This window comes from Trematomus bernacchii, unplaced genomic scaffold (genome assembly GCF_902827165.1).
Source record: "Trematomus bernacchii unplaced genomic scaffold, fTreBer1.1, whole genome shotgun sequence".
Lineage (NCBI taxonomy): Eukaryota > Metazoa > Chordata > Actinopteri > Perciformes > Nototheniidae > Trematomus > Trematomus bernacchii.
Window position 1 is genome coordinate 10,352,991 of NW_022987851.1, and position 12,377 is coordinate 10,365,367.

Here is a 12,377-nt window from a genome sequence, read left to right on the forward strand (position 1 = left end):
GATAAGCACATATATCGTAATCTTTTTCTTGCTGTTTTACATGTCGTAATTGCTTTTTCTCTTCTCGTTGACTTTGGGGAAGGAAAAATACTGTCTGCAGGAAGACACATTTGATAAGCTCTGCAATTTCAGACGTTGGAGTTACACAGCTGTATCCCTCTCATCTGTGGACAAATCTATTACAGACCTGGCATTTCTGCCACAAATGCTGTCCTCCTTAAAACATAAAGCAGAGCGGTGACCACAGGCTTCTGCCTCCAATCTTTGTCTTTCCTCTTCCATTTGATTTACATACTCGTCTATGTACTTGGCTGGATAAATACAGTCGACTATTACAGTCACATGACCCTAAATCGCCCTCATAGTAACTCAGAGATAATCCGCCACTGCATTTAGCTTTTTGAGTTTCCTTAGAAGACAGTAAACTGCAGATGAATTCAGCCTCACACATAAACAAAACAGCCTGTTCAGATTAATATTCAGGGTTATTAGGCCAGACTGTTGCCCCAGTTGTAGATCCCTACACAGTTAGCCATAGAGGAAGCTCCAGGCGTTTGCTTTCTGTGTTTCATTTCATGCAGACTCGGAGACAAACTTTAAAAACAAAACAAGATCAGGATGATACAACACATGAAAATAAAAATATATATGCAAATCCTTTTAAGAAAGCAACAGTTCCAAAGAGCAACTGGTGTACAGAGCAAAGGTGTGTTGTTGTTTTTTTCTTTCCTAGCTTTGTCACAGAAAACATATAAAAGCATTGGTCCATAATGGTGACAAAATGAATGTTGTTTTCACTTATTTCCCTTCATTCTCATGGTACAAAGCCAACTGTAGATAAATCAACACTGCCACTGTGTATGTATGTCCAAGGTGCTTCATTTGGCTCGGAGACGGGATTAGTGAAGCTCAGAGCCTCTATATGAATATAATACCCACAATATATGTTTGACAAAAGTGCTGCCTAAACCTGCTTTGCACAAGCTTTTCTATGACATGTGTCAAATTCAAGCTGTGCGTCTATTATTTGTGTGCACTGAGGGAATCACATGCATTCATAGCTCCCTCGTTCTGAGGTCGTAACACACACTCATAAGCATTACAGCCTTGAGTGAATTTGGGCCACTGTCTTCTATATCAATTAGAGCTGTGAGAGTTTTTCATAATTGCGTCCAGTTCGTACTGTATAATTATTAATGTGAATCCTGTTGGTAATAAATCTCAATTGTTTTTGTTAATCAAATGATATTGCAGTCATAAAGGAGAAGGTACACATGGGTATTTTATTTCATATTTGACTTAAGAAGCAACATGATGAATGGGATTATGTATATTAAGTAGGGTCTGTTTGAAAATAAACACAATGCACACAATGCACTAATAAGATTAGCAGTCTACAGCCAAGCTAGCAGATCTGTCAGGCTGTATGTAGGTACAGTGGTGTTATGAGCTGGGGGCTAATGTCAGCATGCTAAAATGCTAACAATGATTATGTTACATGCTAAATAATGTTAACAAATAAATGACATTTATCTAGTATAATATTTACTATGGTCATGATCTTAGTTGAGCATGTTAGCATGCAGTTTAAAAGGTGCAAAATGTCCTTCATTTGCCAGGTGTTCATCCTACATAGATGCCTGAACCAAACGTAAAGACCAATCATCTAATAGTCTACTTAATACCACAAATGTGAACCTCATGGTGGCCCAAGAAGAAAAGACTGGGAATCAACCAAGCCATGGGGATACACTGACTAGAAAACACGAATGTCTGAACAAGCATTTATTTATGCAAATGTTTCCCCCAAATGTTAACTTTATGGTGGAGCTAGAGGAAAGTCAGGGAATGTCAATAGTCCATACAGTTCATCCTCTGAGGACAATAAATGTTTGAACAAAATTGTATTGAAAACCATCCTGTAGTTTATTCAATATTTCAGTCTAGGCTAATCCCAAATATAGATGTACTGTAAATGTCAGTACATGTATCTTTAATGACAAAACACAATTTGGCTCTGTCGTGGGTTTTTGTGATTGAACAACTTGTTTTTTTACTATTTTGGTTTGAAGGAATTCATTATGTGTAATTCCATTGTGTGTTTACTGGATGGTCACCATTGTGTGTTGCATTCCAAACTGTTAAGTAATGAATGCTCAGTGCAGGATTGGCTGAATGGATACAGTGTACTTAAGTCCAACCATTTTATATATTTTTTCTCTCTTCTGTAAATCGGCTCTTTACTAGACTCTGCTTTGGCTGTGAAACACATAACAGGCATGCATAATACCTTGCAAGGATAAATACAGAGCAGGATAAATGCAGTATAGGAGCCTTGGGAGGAGGATTGGAAACCAAGTGTTGATTCCTCAGCGTCACTGACGTACAAAGTGGCACTACAAGGCACCAATTCAGAGGGTCTATTGAGCTTGTAGAGCGAGCAGGGCAAGGAGCTGCTCGACACTTATAAAGTAAAAGAATCAGTCGCAAGATGAAATGATAAATGTAAAGAACGAGCAATGAGAAAAAAACATCACCGTGTAGGAACTACATGTAGCAGAGAAAATCATGCTGCTACGATGTTTGTATACCATCAAGTATTTCCACTGGATTTAAAAATAAAAAAGACTAGAAATAGAACACCCTTAAGCTGGGTGTCATTAAGAATCGCCGCTTGGCCTCATATTGTTTGCTCCTGCTTTTTTTGTTGTCATTTTTTTTGACAATATGTCGACTGTTCTAGAAATCTCTTGGAAGGTGTCAGTGAAACTGCTACATGGAGAAAGGAGTAACAACCACACTGTTATTTATTGGGATATTTCTGAGCTTAGGACATGCTACCTCCTGAAACTAAAAGAAAAAGAAAAAGTTAGGCTGAGCCCTTGCAATCACTCATTGTTACTTTAAAGTAACAGATGTTGAGTTTTTACTTTTAAGAAAATATGTGTTGGTGTGTTCACTTCACTATTATTATTATTATTATTATTATTATTATAGAGAGATTTTACTTGTATTTCACTGCATTTATTTTGCAGCTGTAGTTATTAGTAACAAGTAAAAGTCATTTTACTTTTATACCTCAAGTACTTTCAAAATAAGACTTTTACTGTAGTGAGATTCTGAATCCCAAAATGTTACTTTGACTTGTATTGCTAAAAAATATGGCATTTATACTTGTAAGTCAAGTATCTTTATACTTCCTCCACCTCTGATATAATTAAACATGCAAGGGTTTAGTTCATTTTTCTCTTAATTGCAGTAGAGTGCTCTATCCAAAGTCTACTATAGAAAATGACCATTGTAGCCAGAGGGCAGTGCATTGTCATATGCATTCATGGTGAACGTTAACAGATGGACTGCAGATGTTTTGTGGCTCAGTTTCTGAAGCAATTTGAGCATGAAGTATTGTGAACACCATATTTAATAATCATATAATATGGTGCTTGTGATTAGTGAGACTATTTCAGTGAAGAATGCAGTAATCAGGATTCTTTGCAGAAATGTAATGTGTGAGACTTTAAAAGCACAAAACAATCACTTCACATGTACAAATCTATCGTATGCCATTCATGTATATCAAGATAATTTCCCTGTGATTATTTGAGTGGTCTGACATATCAAGAGAGCTTTGAATAGTATCATTTATTTGTGAAGCTTACCCCTGAATATTGTCTAATATAAAGACCTTTTTTAACAACGTCTGAATCATGCACAACTTATTTTTGGTGATGTTGAATTGGATTTTTTGGGGTTTTGGTGTCCATTTTTCACATTTTTCTGAAATGTTATTGGTTGAACTATTGATTGATTTATTAGTTATTATAGGTAATTATCATATTATCTACCCTACATTTGCCTAGATTTCTGAGATTTCTTTATGTAAGTTATGTCGAAGTAGACATGACACAAGAATTAATCACAGGTATGTTCTCCAAGCACTCCCATGTTATTTTCATTTTATGTGTGAGTGAGTTTTATGTGAGTTGTCATGAACGAGCAGATTATGTTCAAGGGGAACACAAGACATGATTTACCATACCTAAGTGATTAGTTGAACTTTAGAAAGCGTAATTTGAATATAAATATGTGAAGATATTAGCTAATTTGTATCTGTAGCAGCAGTGATTGGGGTTTGATTATGAATTCAAATGAAAGAGAATGTAAGCAGGTAAAAGGTAACAATCAATCACCTAAGTGTTCAATCAACAAGTGGCGTGCATGAATATAGACACGCAGCGCCACTGTAATCCTAATGGTCTCTATCTTGTTTAGGTAAGCTCTTACAATTAAAGTTTATGGAGCTGCAATAGTTGGTGCTTCTCAATTCTTGCACATTTAAAGTTTTAAATGGGATGTAATTGAGAAGACCGTCTTTGCATGCAGGCATAATTATAATATGCAAATGCTGTTTACGCCATAGCCCTCATCCCTCTTGATGGGATTCGACCAGAAATCCCCGGGGCCGTGGAACCTCGGTTCAGGCATCCACTGGTGAGACGGAGCTGACACTGTGAACCTGGGCTGTCAATAATTATGCCTGCATCCCGACAAGAGTCACACAAGGGCAGCTGGCAGTCCACTGCCTGCACCGTCTAATTGGCGTTTACGGTTTCCTGACAAAGACATGTCCAGAAAATATCCGCACAATGCACCAGCTCTGAGCAGATGTTTTTCTGAAGTAAAGACACACTCTGACTCACACATATTCATATTCCATCACTGTTTTCAATGTCACATTACAAATCTATTCAGCTTCAGCTTACTTATAGTTAAACGTTAAATCAGGGCTGTCATTAAAGATCAAGAACCGCTGATTATGTTTTTGATAAATCAATATCTGTTTGATTTATACAAATATTAAACTGATGACTAGGGAAACCAGGAATGTGTTACACTTTGAAGATTGACTAGAACTGCGTTGTCGTAGTTGCCTAGTGATGGAAATGATTACCATGCTATCGTTTAACTACCAGCATGAGGCCTTTTTTCAATGTTATCCCCCTGTGTGTTTCCTAACCAACTCCTGTCACCTCTACTCTATTTTCATAATGACAAAATTATAGAAAATTATGTTATTTTTATAAATATTACATAGAATAATTTGGGGAAAAAGGCTCAAATGATTAATTAGGTAAGACTTTGTTTCTTATTAAAAGTAAACATGCTTATTATACTAATTATCTCATTAGGGAGCTGTTCAAGGGATTTCTTTGCGCTTGGATTGAAAAATTATTCTTTTAAAAAGTCAAAACAATGTCAAACGTTTATTAAACCCTAAAATGTCATATTCGAATTGCTTGTAACTTCAGTTTTCTATCATATATTAACTAGAAAGGCAACAAGTCCTCAGTTAAGAAAATGGTTATATTCTACATTATACTGAAACAAAAATTCGAACCATAAATCAAACATCACATAATTGCTGATTACTTTTCCGTTAATTGACTAATAATTTCATCCCTACTGTAGTCTCATGTGAATAAAGATTTTAACGGCCAGTGGAGGGTTTTTCTCGAAGCTATCATGTCCACGTTAGGATGCCAAGATTACATCAAGTAGGCCATATTTCATGCTGAAAAATGGCAGCTTATAGCACATTCCTGTACAGTTTAATGATGGTAGTTAACACGCATGTACATTATTCCCACAGAGAAAGACTATTTAAGAGACTCTATAAGATTAGTATACTTGATATTTTTGAGTGAGTGTGTGCTTGCCTCATGTGTCAGTTCTGTGATTTACCAGATATTCTAAGTTTTCTTGAATAATTGTTGAATTTATAAGAGTCCAACTATTTTCTGCTTATTTAATTATAAAGACAATCCTGGTGAATTCATGCGTCCCCTAATTAAAATGTCTAACAGTGCCACCCACTCAGTACCACCCACTATATGTAGGTGTTTATATAGTTTAGAAAAGAGGGGCTGCTGTTTTAATGTATTTCTTGCCTCTTTCAGATATTGCGAAGATGCATCATCATCCTTGCAGCTGTCTGTCCTCCTTTATCCGTTAACCGGATGATGGTGTTAGGAAGGCAGCAGCAGGAAAGTGTTTCACTGTCAGAAATAGGACGAGCTGTTTGAGACGGCATCTTTCAGCTCTCATTTGATTCGTACTGCATTGTTTATGAAACGCTCAAAGCTCATACTTTTAGACATTTTTAAGTGAGCAACTTTTTATTTTAGAAATTGCAGTAACTACTCTTCTTTTAACAGAGCTTCATGGTGAATGTGTGAACCATAAGAGTTTTTTTTTTTAAAGTGTTGATATTTTCTTCAGGTTTCCTGTCAGTATGTATGAAAAACTAAGTTAATTTGTTTTTTTCCTCTTGAGCTATTTCTGCTTTCTATTTCTGGTTGATATGGTTGTCCGTATGGTAATTTATTGATGTATACTAGGATAGGTTTTCTCCTGTGTTTTTGTGTTGTCATGTGCTCACATGTAGGCTACATGCATCGCACAGAACTGTGCTTTTATGTGTAATATGATGTGGGTATTTTTTAATAGTATTTACTGGTGGTATTCAACAATAGAATGCATGCTCACCCAGCCAGTTTTCTGATTCTGGATTGAAAGCTTGCTTTCTCCAAACGACAGACCAAAACGTCAAAATATTAAGTTAACATTTAAGAAGCTTGTCCGACACGAGCTGACACAACTGGTATTTTTCGTCAAGCAATTAACTTAAACCGACACTGTGGATGATACATTTTGAGCAGTTGAATTCTCAATTCATCCGTACTGTAGTAGTCTTTAGTAAAAGATTTAGTTTGTTGGTGCATTGTCAGAGGCAAGAGGAATATCATCAAACTGCCTCATGCTTAGTAGAACAATTTACAAGCTTTATTCAAGATGTACAATTGATAGATTGTCAGCTCCCTCTGGTACAGGACTCGAACTGCTTCAAAACCAAGAACTATATATCTGCACATACCCCCTGATAACACTATAGTTCAGCGTCAAAATGCACTGTCATCGATAAATGGGTTTACAGCGACCGAATGGAGGTCACTCTCACCAATAGGAGAGAAGACAACAAGCCAATAGCATGGCCTCTGAATAACCTCTTATCCCGATCAAATGGCCATAAAGTTAAATCTCAGCTAGGACGAAAGATTCAAGACACTGAACAAACATTTTAGAATGAAAAACTCTTTACCTCTTTCCAGGTATCTGACCTCCTGGTAAACTATCACCTTCACTATGTAGTTATCAGTCTTCCCACCCTCCACCTCTCAGTGCCATCGCCGTTAAAAAAAAGCAGCTTACTATCTCAAATAATCTTTCAGAATTTGAATTGAGTCTTTTTTATTCATGCTTGTTTTTCAAACCCACTCAAATAGAGGAGGGGTTGATTTCAAATGTCCCTTTTAGTTCTGATTTGCATTTAAAGCGGTGTCATAAAGGCTAATTTAAAGAAAACAGGAATAAAGCAAAACTTGTGTAGGTATTGGTATATGCTTGATATTAAATATAAAAATATATAATAGGCAATTTCTTGATTATTAATAAAAAGGTTCTTATTAAAGAAATTGTGATCCAATTAAAAGGGCATGCTGTTTTATCAGTGCACATTTTAATTAACTGGTTACATTTGGATCCAATTTACATATCTTTAGCTGCTCAATTGTCATACTCAGTTTGTTTCTCGGATGTCTGCAGATTTTTGTTGTATGTTCTTTTTTCTATTCAAGCTTAATTCAACCTTTGTAGCTAACGGCAACAGATGTCAAATGAAGTTCGAAGGATTTTAGGGTGTTGGCTGTATCAAGATTTAAACAAAGTTGAGCACAGTGGTAAATGTCAGGTACACTCTTGGGCGACTTAGGGAGTGCAAAATCTTCACATTTTAATTAGGCTGTAATGAATTATAACGCTCTTCTCAAGTAAATAGGGATCACATTTAATTGGTGTTCAAGAAATAAATTGGAAAGTTACTAAATTATAAAACCAGCTTTGGTAGCTGTTAAACTGAAGGATTATGCAAATGTGTAAAAGCCATATCTTTATTAAGTATTTGCATATTTATATTATATATGCATGTATAAAATGTAATGTATGTGCACCATGAGTATTGCATTAATGCCCGGGTGTATGTTAATGTATGATTTTTATTTCCGAATATTCCGTTTCTGAATATATCAGAATATTAATATAATCTTCAAAAAATTGTAAATGTAAACAATCAATCAGAGGAATCCTAAGTGAAAGGCTGTGCTTCTGCGTGACTTGGCACAAAAACAAACCCAAAGTCCACCCTGTGTTATCGATTTGGTGGCCGGTGCTAATATTAAGCAATAAAACAGAAATAGAAATGTCAGGCGGCGCTGCCCTTTTCTTTTAATTTTCTCAGCCATTCATACATCTGTTCTTGTCTCTTCTTACCTTCTCAGCAGCCATTAAGACTGAGACCTTGTGTTTTACGGGCAGCTCAACAGCGTCTTAATGCAATTCAGAGACCTACATTCTACACCAGAGTTGCCTTGGCAACAAAGTCCCCCCGCCCCTCCCTGAGATGCTGAAAGATCAATAGAGTATCCTCGACGGTGTGGCAGGAAAAGCTCTGGCACAGATGGTCCTCTGAGAAACCTTAGTGGCCTAGTTACCATCTGAAAACCAACACAATCAGGCAAGATCGCTATTATGTTGAAACTATACAAACTTGGGCATCAATATTAGATTACATCTGAACTAAAGATCCTAACAGTGTTGAAATGATCTCTCCCTATCCTTCCTTCTCTCCACTTATATGAGTCTGTTTTATAGAAAGTATCATCTGCAGTGCTGTAGCCTACTTTATTGTTTTAGCTTCCCCAGCATCTTTAAGAAAAGAAAGATTTGGGGAATTAATTTAGACAAGGCAGGCACACTGTGCTGCCAACCATAAAGAAGCATCGCTAAATAAATAAATTCTCTCCAGGGGGGTTGAATTTTCTCACTCAGTGTACCACCTAGTATGTGTTTCTGCCCTTGGAAATGGTTTAACTATGTCACATGTTGTTCTTTTATCTTGCTTGTACACTCTTTGTTGAATAAATTGCAGACGAGAAATGTTTTTCAATTTCAAAGAGTCAAGGTGGTTGTATTTCAGAGATTGAGGTTACAGCTTAGCCTGCAGAGTCATACCAAGGAGGGAGGTAAACACAAACCTAGTGAAGATGGGGGTCCAGTGCTTTTCTAAAACACAGTTTAATGGCTTACTGAAATGTAGTATAAAGTCGAAGAAATATACAGTCAGTGTTGAGTAAATTCAATCAACAAGCTATGAGAAACCACCCCACTGGTTTGAACTTGTGCTTCAAGCTGTCCTATTTCCCTTAGAGGAGGACATCATAGAAAGCCAGATTTTAATGAGAGGACTGATTGGACAGCGGTATTTCATAGTTAACGAGGTGCCCTGTTGTCTGACAGACAGTAGCCAGACAGCAGTGTGTGTCTGAGCAAGAGAGCATTTCATTGCTATGCAGGTTTGATGTAAAGTGACAGAAATGCACTTACACTTTCTCACTATGTTAAAAATGCATAACAACTCTCTTCCGAGCAAGTTTGTTTAGTTAGGACACAAGTAAACACAGTGTTCGTACAAACATGGTGAATTAGGAAAAGCTCGAGAGATAGAGGAATAGAGTTTGGCTTGTCCTTTATTTCTGCATCTGTGGCATTTAAAATATTCCATGAATCTCACTGCAGGCGTTTTTTAAATTACATTTTAATTTAGGGTTATCTGTACTGTGAGCATTAGATGCTTTTGCTTTGGGCACAATGGGGGGAAATCAGTGGTGTGAAGGACGTCAGCAACACCTCAACATGGTGGAACATAGATAAAAAGTCTCTTAAATTAGTCATGACAAATTGGATGAAACATCAAAAATGGTGGAAAAACAGACAGTATGTGTGTTTAAAATCCCCAGCCAGCTTCTCCTGTGTGAATTAAAATAATTATGCTGGACCTCTTAAAAAAAGGGGAATTAAAGTGTCACCCTGTGGGGTAGTTGGATGTAGCAACCCAAATGTCATCCTTTAAACACCTAGAATAGAAAAGTCGGCTGTCATTCCTTTACGTTATCGGCTCTAACAGGCTCTCATATCAACTGTGAAGCTTAAGGGGTTAGACATCAAGATCAGGAGGGTAAACCCAGTGACAATGTGGCATCAGCACATCACTGTTTGTGTTACACTGGGGTCTCTTTTTGGTTATTGCAGCAAAGGATCACTTGTTACTCATGTCACCATAGGCGTGTTCTCTCCAAGAGGCGTGTTCTCTCCAAGACTGAAATCAATACTTCTAAATGGGAATCAGAGAATCAGAACATCCTCAGGAAGGACTTGAAAACAAGCCGTATTTCCGCCCTGTTTCACTTCACCTATGATTTACATGACAGGTTTCAAATTTTGCAGTACATCTCGGAAGTATAGGGCGAGCAAAGAGCATGAAAAGGTCATAAAATCCGTGAGCGTTGCTGACAAGCGCCCTTTCCCACCTTCAATTCTCCATCCTGATGTGGAATTCAGAGCAAGAAAAACACACGCCTTGTCATATGGTGGAAATGTACATGGTATAGTGTTGCCTAATATAGGAAAATGTTCCTCTGATCATTCAAGAAATGATATGGTTCAGTGGTGATGCAGCCTTGTGGCAAAAAACATTCTGTCATTGCCATTAAAAGGCTACAGAGACATGGGTTGCTGCAGCCTTTCATCTTCCCAGGTGCCATTATTTCAGAAAAGCTCAATTTCATTTTGTGATTGATACCTTGCTGGCAGTCTCTGCAATCTCGGTCAGACTCTTGATTTTTGCAGCAGGCTCTCATAAGGGCGACAATGCTATTTATTAATTAAAGAATCTTTAAAAATGTGTGACTCAATGTCTCTCCTTTTTTCTCTGTTTGTTTCACACAGGACCTGGAAACAAATCAACAATGGACCGGCTGGTTCTGTGCGTGCTGCTGTGCGCAGCTCTGGCGAAGGGATACAGCTGCCCGGGCCGCTGCATTTGCCAGCACCTCTCACCCACTCTGACCCTGCTCTGTGCTAAGACCGGTCTGTTGTTCGTGCCCCCCTCCATCGACCGCAGGACCGTGGAGCTAAGACTCACAGACAACTTCATCACCATCATCCGCAGGAAAGACTTTTTCAACATGACCAGTTTGGTGCACCTCACGTTGTCCCGTAACACCATCAGCCAGATCATCCCTCTAGCCTTTCTCGGCCTGCGGTCCCTGCGGGCGCTCCACATGGACGGGAACCGCCTCAGTGCGATAAAGACAGACCACTTAAAAGGCCTCATCAACCTGCGGCACCTCATCTTGGGCAACAACCAGATCCATCAGGTGGCCGACACCGCCTTTGATGAGTTTGTCGTCACGATAGAGGACTTGGATCTTTCCAATAACAACCTGCGCACCCTTCCCTGGGAAGCCATAGCCAGAATGACCAACATTAACACGCTCACGCTGGACCACAACCTGATTGACCACATTGGAACGGGGACTTTTACACTGCTCACCAAGCTGGTGCGCCTGGACATGACGTCTAACAGGCTGCAGAAGCTGCCGCCGGACAGCCTGTTCCAGCACGCTCAGGTGCTGTCGGACACTACGGGCTCAAGCTCCTCCACCCTGGCTGTGAGCTTTGGAGGAAACCCTCTTCACTGTAACTGTGAGCTGCTCTGGCTCCGCAGGCTGACACGAGAGGACGATCTGGAGACCTGTGCCTCGCCGGACCACCTCATGGACAAGTATTTCTGGTCCATCCAAGAGGAGGAGTTTATCTGCGAGCCTCCACTGATCACAAAACATCTTACCACAAAGCCCTACGTGATGGAAGGGCAGGGTGTGACTCTCAAATGCAAAGCAGTGGGTGATCCAGACCCAGAAATTCACTGGCGGTCTCCAGATGGCAAGCTGGTGCATAACAACTCCCGCACCATCCTTTATGATAATGGCACCCTTGATATTCTCATCACCACGCTGAAGGACAGTGGGGCCTTTAATTGTGTGGCCTCCAATGCCGCAGGCATCGCCACAGCTGCTGTTGAGATCAACATGATCCCCTTACCCTTGTTTGTTAACAACACAGGCCACATGCGTGAGGACCCCGGCCTCTCAGACATCACCACCTCCTCCAAATCTGGCAATGACACCAAGGGCTACGACAAGCAGGACAGGAGGGTGATGGTGAGCGAGCTGACCTCGTCCTCCGCTGTGATTCGCTGGCCATCAGAGCGCCACATCCCTGGCATCAGGATGTACCAGATTCAGTACAACAGCACCGCAGATGATACTTTGGTGTACAGGTAAGGCATGGTGGGGGGGATGGTTGGATGGAGAGATAAGGGAGGGTGGTAGAGTAGGGACATGAGGAAAAGGTGAGACATC

General features: G+C 39.3%; 1 protein-coding gene across 1 annotated transcript in view; it reads left to right on the forward strand.

Moving 5' to 3' along the window:
- Positions 1-12,377, forward strand: part of lrfn1 (leucine rich repeat and fibronectin type III domain containing 1) — a 110,236-nt gene that overhangs the window by 93,918 nt on the left and 3,941 nt on the right. The window contains exon 4 of the mRNA XM_034112978.1: positions 10,900-12,295. Within this exon, the coding sequence (XP_033968869.1) occupies positions 10,920-12,295 (1,376 nt within the window). The 5' untranslated portion in view covers positions 10,900-10,919. The remainder of the gene's footprint in view (positions 1-10,899; positions 12,296-12,377) is intronic.